Source organism: Botryllus schlosseri, chromosome 5, assembly GCF_051294905.1.
Source record: "Botryllus schlosseri isolate E-star chromosome 5, Bs_hap1, whole genome shotgun sequence".
Taxonomy (NCBI): Eukaryota; Metazoa; Chordata; class Ascidiacea; order Stolidobranchia; family Styelidae; genus Botryllus; species Botryllus schlosseri.
In genome coordinates this window covers 21327287-21342766 of record NC_137240.1, presented here as the reverse complement: position 1 = coordinate 21342766, position 15480 = coordinate 21327287, and the positions used below count along the sequence as shown (strand labels likewise).

Below are 15480 nucleotides of genomic sequence, written 5' to 3'. Positions count from 1 at the left end.
AACAAAGTGTAGCTTTCAAACCAGTCGATGGTTGCGACGTCATGCAAATAATACCTTAACGTGGTTCTATCAATTGAAACAGGTATAATTTGACGTGTTGGTTTCCATTAATAACAAGACTTTTACGCCTTGAAGATGGACAGTAAAGTTATTATTCTCACTGTGGTAATTGGCCTATTTTGGGCGGTAAGCATTGTCGCTTCCCAAGACGGATTTTGTCACAATATTGAAAAGATGCATCGGCATTGCGTTCATGAGCAAACCGTACCCATGCAGCCACGTGTTGGCAAATCTGGAGCTAAAGGAGAAAAGGGGGAAAAGGGACGTGCTGGGGAGGTTGATAACGACATGCTTCAACAAACCATTGATGATGAATTTGAAGGTATTGAATGAAGGTAGATAATATAGAATATACGTGAATCGATATATTCAGTGACAGCAGGGCATGGTACAGATGGCGGCGACGGGCACCTATAGCTGTCAGTGCACGCAGCCGTTGATGGGCTATCATAGGGTTACCATGCGTCCTTTTTTTACGCCCAAATATCCTCTTTTTTGCGAATTTTGGTTAAATATTTGGCAAATTCGACTTAGATACAGTAAATCAGTACTGAAGTAACGCTCCAGCGGGTATGCCGGGAGCGGGCCAGAAAGTTGAGTTTTGTTTTATTATTTTATTCAACCGACGAAGATGTGGTAGAATTTAGCATTTGTTCAGGATTTTCCTCCGGTTTTGCAAGTCTGAAATTTTTGTAAAAGTGTCCTCTTTTCAGATTTCCAAAATATCGTAACCCTATAGGCCAGTGGTTCCCAACGTAGGTGATGTCGCCCTCAGGGGGCGATGTGTCGGTCTAGGGGGCAAAATAACGAAGGGGGCGATGGCGCGTTAAAACGGCTGTATTGGAGTCAAGTTGGAGAAATGATCTTTTGTTTTGTCAACTCACGAAAATTCAGCTGTAAAAGTATAATTTCGAGGTCGAGCCGAAAAGTTGACCTTTTTTTAGTCAACTAGGTGGTGATTACAGTTTGTATGCCCATTTTTCGGATCCCAATATTTGGGGGGCGATGATCGGTGTGGAGCTGGAAAAGGGGGCGATGAGTTGAAAAACGTGTGGAATCACTGCCCTAGGCTATCGGTATTCACCGTGACCCATCAACCATTGAAGGACCAACAATATAGAGCAAAATCTTCCAATATAGATATCATAGCAAAATAATAATGTTATCACATGGTTATGGTATTTATCGTATAAAGTCCCATTGAGACGCTGAAACGGGGGTCGCCAACTGAAAACGGATCACGGACCACTTTTGAAAATTCGTAGATGCCGCGGGCCGCATGAGTTCAACAACAAGAAAAAATTAGGCAATGCAGTTTAACAGCCACGTTTTGATAACTCTACGTAAGTACAACGCTGTGCGTTCTAGCATGGACGACGGGATTGGTTATAGTTTCCACAGAAGAAATAATATTTTATTGAAGAAATACTAATACCCCAAAAACTCATGATCATCGCTTTCATTCTATTTTGAACTATGACCTGCGCACTACACCTGACAACACTCTTCAGCAACTAAAGCAGATGTGGCCGACCTTTTTGCTATTCACGGCCGCGTTTCAATTACTTATATAGCCTATACGGCCACATTTCATGGCACACCGTGGTCGTAATGAACTGACTGGATGACAGATCCCACGTTAAACTGTCCATGTCCATTGTCCATTGTTGGTGAACTGAGAGCTAATCTATTTACTTTCTTATTCTTGGGTGAATTTCGTCAGTAATATTAGTATAGTTTCACATGTTACTATCAAATAATTACTCTTTCTCAGCCCATGTGATCAAATTCACAGGAAGAGTTGATGCCGAATGTGTGTTCGAAAATTTAGATAAGTTATTAATGCTGTGCTGCATCGTTGGGTGGGCCAATTGTGATTAGTTGCATGCTGTTAATTCTTGACAACCCATCAGGATTGTCGGTATACTGGAAATATATTGGATTCGCGCAAGCGGATGACTAGCAGAAACAAGTTTCCTTCGTGATGAGGATAAAACGACATGGACTTAATAACACTGGTCAACACAATTCTTGTTGACTTTGATCAGACAATTGATTTTGACTAACTTTTGGGCGCTGAATTCAAAAATGACTTCCGTTTTTCTCTAACACGTCAAGTTTTCGGAGTAGTCACTCACCCTATTGTCTCATAATCCAAATAAAAGTACTACTTTATTTCGTGATTATTGTATAAAACATTTCAAAAACCACAAGCAGTCTAAAGTAAATCAATGAACTCCAAATAAACATTTGCACTGCTTTATTTGGTTGATTTCAACTGATATTGCTTCTGCCGGGCAATTAAAGTGCTAGTTTCAGGGTCCACATTTACGCTACTAACTCATAATTCTGTGGGTTGTCTCGTTTGACACTCGAGCAATAGTCAGGTAACATATGTAAGTCGAATCTACTCTGGTATATTACCTCCATCATCTTCAGATATTGGGGGATGCTTCTTCCTTGCCCGTCGCTGACTATGTCTAGGTCTGCGGGGAAATTATTTCGATATGTCAGCTTTATTGAATTTCTGCTTTCCGACATAAACATCTGGTAGTGGCCCATGTGAATCAGGGTTACATGTGCATTCTTATTGTCTGACCACTGACAAAACACAATAATTCAAATCTGACACGTAATGATCCAATCCCAATTGTGCTTGTGATATTGCACTAAATGTATCTGTATTATTCTTAATGTTTCTGTATCATTCACGAGGACTAAGTGGTTGCAATTGTTGCTGCACCTAAGACGTTGCGATTTTGGAGAATGTCACACTTCATGATCCTTTTTGAGCTACCAATAGACATTTGCCATTCATTTGAGTTGTAAATCGGGATTCCTATCTCCTCCAGCAACCCATGATAACAGAATCATGCCAATGTCAGTATCACGCCAATACACAAATCTACCGAAAGTAGATCTACGATGAAAATGCCGTTTCTCGTGATCGAAAGTGAGATATCTTCGCTTTCTTGCCGACTAATCTTTTCTCAATTCGAAAGGATGCTAAAATTTCCGAATATTTCTCTTCCGACTTCCAAAGCCTATGTCAGATCATTTATCTTGTGTTGATTAACTGGGCCTATTCCAGGTTCTGAATTATCTTCGATTTAAAAATCTTCATCATTGCCTGCCATCCCTGAGATCTTCATCGTGATCCCAATTATCTAGCTTATAAAAGTTTCAAGTTACACTGGGTAAGCTGAATGGGGCATTGGACCTATGGCTGATAATAAACTTTTCTTGTCATACCCTGCAGTTTGCATGAAATATTTGTCTGAAATATCTACGGTTGATTGCATCCTCTAACCAAAAATGGGCCTAGATCGATACCAGAACCCTTTTTCATGATAATGCAAATTGATCTCTTGTATATATACCATATTATATTATAAAACTGCGGATTTCTATATAGTATGGGAAAGTAATATGGCTAAATTCGTGAAGATTTGCATATTTTGAGCATATGTCGTTGAGCAACAACTTGACGGGATAGAAGAAAACCAGCGGCATTTCTGGAATCAGCATACCAGAATTAGCCGAAATAAAGTGCGTATTCAAAGTCAACAGATTTCCTTTCAAAATTGTGGCCCAGTGTTATCAATATTAGGGTTAGTTAGACACGGTACTTGCTGGAAAATTATCCCCTCGTAAAGGTTGGCCTTTCGGGGAGCCCGAAGTCGTTTTCTAAGCGTCTTGGTATTGGCAGTGGTGGACCATTGTACGTCAATGCAATGGGCCCATTAACGTCATAAAATTACTCCTTTGTGCAGTGGCGGCTCGTCCTATAGGGCAACTGGGGCATTGCCCCACCTAATATTCTGTTCAATAACAATTCTTTACCATTTATAGACGCACACCAATCTATATATACCGAAATCACAGCGAAAGTCGTATTCTTCTTGTCCTTTCGCTAGTAAATGCCCATATATAGCGAAGTCTCTGCGAAAATCGAATTCTCTTCCGTGTTTTCGCTTTGCGAATGCCTAGCCGGGGCATGCCCCGGTAGCGCTCATAACAAGCTTTCACTGTCTATTCTCTCAAAGCCGCGCACAATAAAGAAACGGTGATTTACTCTCTCCTATTCGTAAAATGGCCGAGCAACCGGGGCAAATATGCTGGTCGCCCCTAAGGTGTGATGTAACAATCGTATCTATATCTGAACTCGATTACCGTAATATGCGTTTAGTCGACCTTTGCTGGTATAGGTCGATTTTGATGGTGTTTCACACCATGAAAACTCTTGAAATTTGGTATGTCATGTCGTGATGGTGGTATTTAACACTGCCCCAAGTTTCAGGGTTTCTACTTGAAGTTTAGGGTAGTAATTCCGTTTCCGAAGTTGAGTGTGTGCTGATCCGTCACGTATCGCAAACAGATTTTACTCAAAAGCCGGTATTGGTATCCATTGATTTTGACGATGTTCAATACTGAGATCGGTTATGAAATTTGGCACGGTAAGTCTTAATGTTAGTATCGAACGCTGTACCAAGTTTCAAGTTTGTCACTGAATTGTGTTAGTGGTTGTAGTGTCTTGGCATTGTGGGTAGGAGTCACATGACCGTGGTGCGCGCGTATGCATGAGACGGATAGTGAAGCGGGTGATGGAGTGATAGCGGAGTGAATAAAGGATCGGAATAAGACTGCATATACGTGTGATATCGGACACCGGGTAGGATACTACATTTGGCGACGAGGATAACGTGTTCTGAGACAATGGCGGATGAGAATAATCATGAGGATGTTGCAGGAAACTTGGCCGGGGCAGCTAGCACTGTCGAATATAGCGCTAGTCCCATGCCAAAATTTGAGATGACTGGAGATCCCACTGAGATTGCCACCAATTGGAAAAGGTGGAAAAGGGGATTTGGCCTGTACACATCAGTGAAACGCATCACAGCCGATGAAAGGAAAGTCTCGGAATTGCTGCACACAGGTGGCTTCGATTTGCAGGATCTGTATTATTCACTAGTCCCAGAGACTGAGGTTAAAACCTATGCCGAGGTGATTGAAAAACTTGACGAGTATTTATTACCGAAAGGCAATGCTGCTTTCGAAAGATACCTCTTCAGGCAAGTGGAACAAAATCCACAAGAAACTATCCATCAGTATGTTTGTAGACTGAAGCAAAAAGCTAAGTCTTGCAATTTTAAAGATGAAGACGAAGCAATATGTGACCAGGTATTGGAAAAGTGTACGGATAGTTCGCTGAAAAGGAAACTGCTTGAGAAAAGTACTGCATTAAAACTACCCGATTTATTGCAAATATCTGTAGCGCATGAAGCAGTTACTAGGCACCTTATGACCATGAGTCAGCAAGAAGAGTGTGCTGCCGTAAGTGATGACCGTCACAGTCACACAGGCTCCGGTAGAGGGCGAAAAATTACTCGGTCAAGGCGTAGCAGTGACAGAAAGAGAGTTGATACTTCCGTGCGTTGTTATCGCTGTGACGAAACTGGTCATATCTCGACTGACGTGTCTTGTCCGGCCAGGAAGAAGAACTGCGGTCGCTGTGGAAAAAAAGGTCATTTTGAAAAGCGCTGCAGATCCAGACGACCGGCATACCGAGTTAAAGAAACGTTCTCTTCAGATGGATCTAGTAACTCGTCAGATGATCAGGAGGACACAATCTGCAATGTGCACAAGGTTCAGCAGAGGAGTAATTCAAAAACTGCCTACTCCACTGAGGTTGGGGGTAAGGATACTAGCAATGGATTTATTGACTTGACATTGGGGGGAGTTAAATTACAAAGACTCATGATTGACAGTGGCTCAGGTGTCAACACAGTGGATAAACCCACATGGAAATACTTGATATCCAAAGGCTTCAGACACAAAGTGGTTAAGAAAGATGGCAATTTGTTTGCTTATGGACAGGATATACCATTGAGTGTATGGCGTGTATTCCATGTCCGTGTCAAGTGTAAAGAAACGACGAGATCATGCAAATGTAAGTTTTACGTGATTAATAAACGTGCAAAGCCGCTGTTAGGGAAAAGAGCTGCGGAAGCATTAAATCTGCTGCGAGTTGGACCTCCAACAGATGAACTAGCTGGAGAAGTTGTACTACAGCAAAAGGACATTCGTGAGAAAATGTTGAAACAATTCCCGGCTGTGTTCAATGGTATTGGCAAGCTGAAGAATTATCAGCTGCACCTGCACATAGATGGTGATGTCAGACCAGTAGCCCAATCTTGCAGGCCTATTCCATATGGCTATCGAGACTTGGTTGCAAGAAAATTGGAGGAGTTGCAGGAACACGGGATAATTGAACCCGTACCGAATAGTCCGACGACTTGGGTATCTCCTTTGCATGTTGTCCCAAAAGCAAATGGGGATGTTCGCCTTTGTGTGGACATGAGGATGGCCAACAAGGCAATTGTGCGAGAGCGTCACCCAATTCCAACTGTGGAAGACGTACTCAATGAACTGTCTGGGGCAAAATTCTTTTCTAAGATTGATCTCAAATGGGGATTTCACCAGATAGAACTTGATGAGGAGTCGAGAGAGATCACAACATTTGTGACCCACGAAGGACTTTTTCGCTATAAAAGGCTCATGTTTGGTATAAGCAGTGCACCCGAGAAGTACAACAAGATTGTGACTGATATGCTGAGAGACTGTTTTGGGGTAAAAAGCATAGCTGATGATTTAATTGTTTTTGGGGCTAGCAAAGAGCAACATGACAAGAACCTGATAGGAGTCCTGAAGAGACTTGAGGATGTGGGACTGACTGTTAACGCTGATAAATGCACGTTCGGTTTTCGAAAACTCACATTTTTTGGGCACGACCTTAGTGCAGATGGAGTTTCTCCCAGTGCAGAGAAAGTGGAGGCGATTAGGAGTGCTAAACATCCTCGGACGGCAGCTGAGGTACGCTCGTTTTTGGGATTGGTTCAGTACTCTTCCAAGTTTTTACCCGATTTCTCACAAACTGCTGAGCCTCTGAGGATGCTTACAAGAAAAGGTGCTACCTTCGTGTGGGGGAAGACTCAGAAAAAATCATTCGAGTTACTGAAAGAAATGATTACAAAACCAATGACACTGGGATATTTTCGCAATGACTGCCAAACCAGAATAATAACAGATGCTGGTCCGGCTGGGTTAGGTGGCGTTTTGACACAGCTCCAAGATGGACACTGGAGAGTCATTTCATATGCGTCACGTTGTTTGAGCGAAGTGGAACGCAGATATTCCCAGACAGAAAAGGAGGCTCTGGCAATTGTTTGGGGATGCGAAAGATTCAACCTATATGTGTATGGAAGGAAATTCGAGATTGAAACAGACCATAAGCCTCTCGAGTTCATTTATGGGGCGAAGTCGAAGCCTTCCGCTCGAATTGAAAGATGGGTGCTCCGATTGCAGGGGTATGACTACAAAGTTGTATATCGACCGGGAAAAGGAAATATTGCTGATGCATTGTCACGATTGAATCCGACTAAGCAGAATGATGATAGTGGATCAAGACAGGATTGGGTACGCGCAGTCGTCAAGGCATCCATGACAGGCAGCTTGTCAATAAAGGAGATTGAGGATGAATCTGGAAAAGATGAGGAACTACTTACGTTAAAAGAGTTCATCAAGTCTGGAAATTGGAAAACTTGCAAGATGCCAGGATATCTTGGGGTTTTTGAGGAATTATGCGTTTCTGGAAACTTGATATTACGAGGGAATCGCATAATTATACCGAGAAGTCTGCGGCCGCAGATACTGAAAATCGCTCATGAGGGGCACCAAGGTATTGTTAAAACAAAGAATCTCTTGCGCACAAAAGTTTGGTGGCCAAAACTTGACAAAGATGCGGAGAGAATGTGCAGAGCCTGTTATGGCTGTCAAGCAGTTTGTGGATATGCGAAACCTGAACCTATGGAAAGAACTGCTCTACCAACTGGACCATGGCAGGATCTCGCGGCAGATATCCTTGGCCCTATGCCGACTGGAGAGTCTCTTTTTGTAGTAGTCGATTACTACAGCCGGTTCTTTGAAGTCGTCATCTTGAAGACAACTACTTCTTCGAAAATCATCAATGCATTAAATGAGATCTTCGCAAGATTCGGACTTCCAGTGTCTTTGAAGACTGATAATGGTAGCCAATTTACATCGGAGGAGTTTGAAGACTTCCTTCGTGAATATGGTATACAACATAGAACGTCTCCACCACTCTGGCCACAAGCAAATGGGGAGGTAGAAATACAGAATAAATCCCTTGGCAAGGCGATGAAAGTGGCGCATGCCGAAGGAAAGCGGTGGCAGGAGGAACTGTTTAAATTCTTGCTGGCATATCGAGCTACCCCGCAATCGACGACAGGAGTGAGTCCTGCTCAGCTCATGTTTGGAAGGCAAATTCGCAACAAGCTTCCACAGCTTTTGGGAGAAGCCAAACAAACGGATGAGGAAATCCGTGACAGAGATTGGCAACGTAAAATGAAAGGGAAAATTGAAGCTGATGCAAAACGTGGAGCTGTGAAGTGCAACATATTGCCTGGAGACAAAGTTCTACTAAAGAATGACAAGCAAGGAAAGCTGGAACCGAGATTTCGAATTTCACCTTACACTGTGAAAACACGGTGCGGTCAAGAGCTGACTTTGGAATCTAGCGATGGAGTTCGATGTCAAAGAAATAGTTCCTTTGTAAAGCCTCTTGTGCAGTTGGAAGAAGATGTAGAGAACGGTTCAGCGAATGATTCTGGAATGAACGACTCTGTGAACGAAGGAACTCCTAGTAATAACATGCCTGCAACAGAACAGCCTCCGGTGCCGGTACAGCCATCTCGGGCGATGCCAAAGAGACATCCGAGAAGGCCTATCAAGTACAAAGACTACGTTTGCGGCAGTGTTTGGTATAGGAGGGGACACAAGTATGGGTAGCTGATTTGTATTTGTATTCGCCATTTATGCACATCATTGTAGGGAACTGAGGTGAGCCTAGCGCCCTCGGGTAAAGACCGTGAAGGTCTGTAGATCTTTCATATTGTTTTGGTGTTGTATTGTATGTTTCCTAGATATTGCTTTCCTCGAAGAAGGAAAGAGAATGTAGTGTCTTGGCATTGTGGGTAGGAGTCACATGACCGTGGTGCGCGCGTATGCATGAGACGGATAGTGAAGCGGGTGATGGAGTGATAGCGGAGTGAATAAAGGATCGGAATAAGACTGCATATACGTGTGATATCGGACACCGGGTAGGATACTACAGTGGTAATTTCGTTTCCTAATTTGAGTGAGAGCTTACTCGTAATTTATCGCTAACAGAATATACGCAAAGCCGGTATTGGTATCTATTGATTTTAACGATGCTCCTTACCTAGATCCGTCATAAGCTTTTGCACGGTATGTCTTGGTTTTAGTATCGAACGCTGTGCCAAGTCTCAAGGTTGGCACTCGGTGATTAGGGCAGTAATTTCGTTATCAAGTTCGAGTATGGTAGAGATGTGCTCCGATCTGACACTTTAGCATACAACGCATTGCGGATTTCACGCAAAAGCAGGTGTATCTGCGGTAACGTTGACTGATATGATGATATCATTCTCAGTTTGCATTCAAATATTTACTTTGATATTATATTCTCCAATGTCAATTTCACCGTGAAATTGTGGCCTTCAAGCCATTTGCTCACAACCCCCTGCTGTCAAGCGCGATAGCTATTTCGTTTTCGATGGCGGCTAACAGCTGATCACTTGATCAGCCTATTCCTCAGTAAATTTTGCGCAAAATTCGGTGTTGGTCTGTTCGCATTATTTTGACAGTGTACCATACCGGAAAAGGGCCATGAGACCACTTCTCGATGATGTCATGTAACAGTGTACTAAGTTTAAAGCTTTCGTTCACGTATTTATTCGGTAATATATTTTCCAAAGGCGATTTCGCAGCAGACCTATAGACAGTAATAAAGCCGTATGTGTCGTGTTACAGTCTCCAGTTTCAAGGCCAAAATCTCCTATGCTGTACCGAGACCTAATTTCCAAGGCTGCTATTCTTAGTTCTTCAGAATGATGTTTTGGATTCAATATGACAGGCCCAATCTATGAGATAACAATTGCGTATCTGTCCGAACTCGTTGACCTTTCGAGTTAGGCTTACGTTATCTCTCGAGTTATAGTCATTTCCAGGTCAAGTACGAACATGAACCGTGTTGAATCTTTGTTCCGTACGCCGTTTACGCAGTTACCACACTTAAAGTCACAGCTCACCGGCGGACCTCTCGTGGCACATATGTTAAAATCACTGTTGCCGGCAAATTCATGTTACCGTACCATCATTAAGTTACTTGTTTACGTTGGAAAACGCCATTGTGACGTCATCTTAATAAAAGTAGCTTGCAGCCCTTGCCCCACCACCCGATATTGTCACGAGCCGCCACTGCCTTTGTGGAATGATATAAGCTAGTGAGGAATAGTGATATTGAGCACAGGAGAATAGCTTACAACAATAACAACAATATGTTTAAACTGAAACCAATTTCAGCATTTCAAAATGCTTTACTAAGCGTTATTACAAAATTTCAAATCAGGACGCGGGCCGGGTGTTGGTGACCCCTGCGCTAAAAAGAGATTCTACTCAATAGGTGGATGCTCAATTCACTGTTGATTTGCTCTCGTAAAATTATACCCCGACGATTAATACTGCTGTACCGAGTCGAAATAAAGCATTGGTGTAGATAAGAGGTGGTCAACCGGCGGCCATAGTATGAAGTAGTTCAACTAGTATGTGTTGGCGGCCGACAACATGCAAATTGAATTTACTAATTGACTCCGATATTTGAGAGAGATTTTATGTCATCTTGGAATTTCCTTCACGCTGCGCTCTGGTCTAATGCGACTTGATTTTACGATTTTAATAGAGTAGTACCATTTGCAATCTGAGCCCCACAGTAGAGATTTCTGTTACGTTCGGGTGATTCCAATATCTGGCCGCCATACGGACAATCGTGATGGGAGGTCAGTAAATGACAGCATGCAACAAAGTGACTAGTAATAATCTGCACTAATAACCTGCCCCAAATTTGGAATACACCCCCTTCATCACTCGTGAATCACATGGACTGACAATGCAAAAAAATATTTGATAGTAATAGGTGCTATTATTATTAGTGACGAAATTCATACGTGAATTTGAACATGTGTTCGTGCCTCGTGCGATCACAATACAGATCCCAGGTATTATCCATAACGTGACTACTGGCGATTTTAATGCATATAGTAGGGATGGTGTGAACCTCTGAAAGGTTCGGGTTCCTGTGAACGCGAACATTTTCAAAGGTTCTGTGTGAACACGAACGTGAACCTCGTGACGTCATGTGACGTCATATTGCTAGTTCCAATCCTACATTTCAGTGAAGTGATAGCCTATATTAATGTACACCTTTACACTCGAACCACATAATGCCACAATGCTGAAGTGCATATTGACGTTTTAAAGGTCGCCAAAGGTATCAACTGGGACAACCAAATGATACAATATTTAATCCCGTAACATCAATATCTTCCGTTGCTTTGCCAACCATTTCGACGAGGACTTGCAAGGGAATGTAAGCTTACGCGTTAGCAGTCTAGGCCAGACCGGACAATGTATTCGGCGTCCGAGTATTGCTGCGTTGATATTGAGCAGAGTGTGAAACTTTTTTTTTAATTGATGGCGATATTCCCTCATTAACAAGTTATATAGCTGTAGCCAGCACCTCAATCCCACGGCTTTGGTTTTTATAATACAATAAACATATGAAATCACGATTGAACCCGGTAGCCTGCAAGATTTTTTCATCAGACAACGATATCAATTTCATTGATTGGTTGAATAAGCGTCGTTTGCCTATACCTACATAGAGTGTATTTCGTTCTTGATATTGTGTGATTGCAGGTCAAGCTCACAGCAGAGTCATTAAATATTCGACCAAACTTTTGTTACAAAGCAAGTAGAATTTTTTTAGATTGTAAAGGTGCCTGCTCGTTTAGTGTTGATTCTTTTATGCTATAGTGGCTCGCAGTTGAAATGCAATAAATTCCAACCTAAGATGTTATAATGTAGTGAAAATTGTAATACATGAACAATGTTCACAGTGCAGAACCTACCAAGGTTCGTTTGTGAACGTGAACCTCGAAATATCTGAGATTCACTCACAGAACGCGAACGTGAACCTCACGTTCACACCATCCCTAGCATATAGTAAGCTGATAGGAATAAATAGATGAGTTCTGGTTTCGTCGACCATGGACAATTCGACACGGACAGTTGAACATGCATATTTGGTGTCTAGTTAAGTCATTACAACTGTGCGCTGGAATGCGGCCGTAGGCTATATAAGTAATCAAAATACGGCCGCGAATAGCAGCGTAAAAGCTGTCGCGTTATAATTTTGCAACTATAGCGGACATTTGACGTCCACAATTATAGGTAGAATTTTAGAATTTTACAAAAATTGATCTGATATCAGAGCGTTGGAGCAGTAGAGCCTACTCCGGGTCTCGGGTATACTCCGGATAACTAGGCCATTGATCATGTCATTACCGAAGTCAAATTAAATCAGCGCTAGAATTACCTTCGAATACTTGAACAGATCAATAACAACTTGAATAAAAAATTACTGTGCCATGGCAATAGAAATGTCCAATCGCCGACGAATCCATTTGTGTTACAGCCAGTGGTGGCCCTACGAACGGGGGGGGGGGGCTGGGCGAGACTTACCGGGGGCCCCCCTATGAGTATCTATCCGTAACTTCTGGGGGGCTCCGCCCCCCCGGCTCTCCTTCCGCATCGGTTATTATTATCTATCTTTCACCGCCGCAAAAGATTTGCCCAGGTCCTGGATTCGGCCATGTCTGTTTTGCATGTGTGCAAGGATAGACTACATCAAAACTAAGTAATTCTACCGCATGCAGAGACGTGATGATTATCGGGATACGGGACTTTTCTAACAAATGCAGTGATGTGATGATTATTGACACATCTGTACGGAATCATATTCTTGCTTGGTACAAGGATATCCATGTTTATTCGTCATTCTCCTTGAAAAAAGCGCAAAATCCAAATAGGGGGGGGGGCTTCGACCAGGGGGGTGCGGGCGACCGCCCACCTCGCCCACCCCAAAAGTCACCACTGGTTACAGCTGTGAAGCGTAGGCTACGACTAATTTATACTCGCCACATTTAATTGGCGATTATAACATGGATAAAGATACCCAAGATGACACAGGATGTAACCAACTATACATCAACAGAGCAACATGATGCCAATGGTTGTCATACCGGCCTGCTTATAGATATCTAAATAAGCTACGAAACGCAAGCTATGACCTTTTGATATTTTACTATTTTCCATGCCAGTTTGATAGTTTGTGGCGTCCGTGGTTGTACCAAGTCACGGCATTCCGCGTCACAAAACCCCTTCTTTGACTGTATCTTTCGACGCCACTCAACTCGAGCCATTTATATTTTATCACCCAATGAGTCCGAGTTCGAGTAATTCTACAAAAGGTCGTGCCCATGTCCAAATCACAATTTTCAGTACGAATCATCAACTGGTCATGTTTAACCATTATAAACAAGTAATGTCACGTGAAATAGGTAATCTTTCACTGAGTCTTAACTTTAGAAGGTGATGTAATAGTGAAGTTGCATGAAGCACATTAGAGCAGTGCTCTTCAACCGGGGTTGTCGTACACCCTAGGGTGTACCAGAATTTGCAAAGGGTGTACCACTCGGATGGGGTGTACAGGGGTGTACCAGATCCGAATTACAATGAGCCGATGGCTAGCTATCACAAAGGCAGGTTTATGGGTCAGTACAGGTTGACGCACAGGTTAATGAGCAATATGACACGATGTTATCTCAAGTGTAATACCATGGAACGGCAACGACCGATTTTGCAGCTTCGTTCCGCTTCGCCGAGGCTGGAGTGGAGAAATGTTTTGCGTAAGCGACTGTAGGATGTCTGGCAATCCAAAAGTTATCTTCCCGAGCGCAGAAACTATTTATTCTGGTCTTGATCGAAAGCTACCGTTGCACCAATTCCGTAAATATAGGCCTAAATTAAAATAATGATCAGGCACCGATCCACCTAGAATCCGTCCTCCAAGTCTGAAATATCGCCATTGTTCGAACAATCGGAGAGTCGCAACGGGACATAGTTATGGCCATTGTGTTGTGGTTACTCGATTGTTCTGAACAATACCGATATTTCAGACTTGGACGACAGATTCTAGATGGATCAGTAATAAGCCCATTTACATGGTCAAGTCGTCATGGTACCAAATCGTCTTGGAGCGACGTCATGAGACGGCTTGCCGAAGTGATCGAGTTTACATGGTCATGTTTATCGCAGCTCGAGTGATACACGGCACTGTGGGATTCAGCTCGGGAATATGCTACGACAGTTGAGATATCCAGAAATACCTTTAACACAAGATTCTAGAATGACCAAATACGCCGTGTATATATTCTTTCTGATTGTGAGTTGTGCAAGTTATATTGTTGGCTGTACTCGCTTCATAAGTTGTAACGCTGAACAAATAAGACCACGTGCATATTATAAAAGCAATATCATGTACTGATAGGGCTTTCATATTCACCCATTTGAAATACGTGCCGGTTTCGTGAAATATGAACATGAAATGTTGGTATGTTGCTGTAGTCTGGATTCGTTTTCAAGTACCGGTACTGTTCAAGTCGTCTCCAAGTGACTCTGCGGAACGGATTGAGCTCAAGACGGGTTGAAGCCGTCTGCCTTTTTCTCTTTTTCAAAAACGAGAGAGTCGGATTGACGAGTCAGCTTCAAAGCTGACCCAAACGGCCATGTAAATGGGCTTAATGGCTGATCAATATTTTTATTTATATTTTCGGAATCGGTGCAACAGTAGCTTTCGATCAAGACCAGATTCCGTAATTTCTGCGCTCGAGAAGATAGCTTTTGGATTGCCAGAAATCCTACAGTCGCTTACGCAAAACAATTCTCTATTCCAGCCTCAGCGAAGCGGAACGAAGCTGCAAAATCGGTCGTTGCCGTTCCATGTTTAATTTCTAGAGTAATACTGTACACCGCTTGATTGTGATGTCATAAGCAAATATTTCTACTATTCATTTAGCCGTCGGCAATAGACCAATGGTTCCGTTCGGTGTTGGAAAGTATGCAGTTAACAAACATGTGTTCAGCTAGTCATTTGTCTTTAAGTGATTTTTGAGGAAACCGCCGCGATAGCTCAGACTTTTTGAATCTTTACTTCCTACCCGACGTTACTAAATACCGCAATGCACATAAATGAAGTGACGTAGCCAGCCAGGGTCGAAACAGCTTCCATGTTGAAATCGTAACCCTTTTGTTTTAAAATTCTCATTGTATGTCCAATATTTCGACATACATTTGGAATTTAGTATTATGTTATTAGTGATGTAAATTAGCGACAATAGACTGTGTATAGCGGCATATGATCTG

General features: G+C 42.6%; 2 protein-coding genes across 2 annotated transcripts in view; one reads left to right on the top strand and one right to left on the bottom strand.

Annotated features, from left to right (window-relative positions):
• Positions 1-15480, bottom strand: part of LOC145439855 (uncharacterized) — a 366083-nt gene that overhangs the window by 280927 nt on the left and 69676 nt on the right. The gene's annotated exons all lie outside the window — the stretch shown is intronic.
• The window catches only part of LOC145439853 (microfibril-associated glycoprotein 4-like), a 28445-nt gene continuing 13021 nt past the window's right edge, over positions 57-15480 (top strand). The window contains exon 1 of the mRNA XM_080317505.1: positions 57-382. Coding sequence (XP_080173631.1) covers positions 136-382 — 247 coding nt within the window. The 5' untranslated portion in view covers positions 57-135. The remainder of the gene's footprint in view (positions 383-15480) is intronic.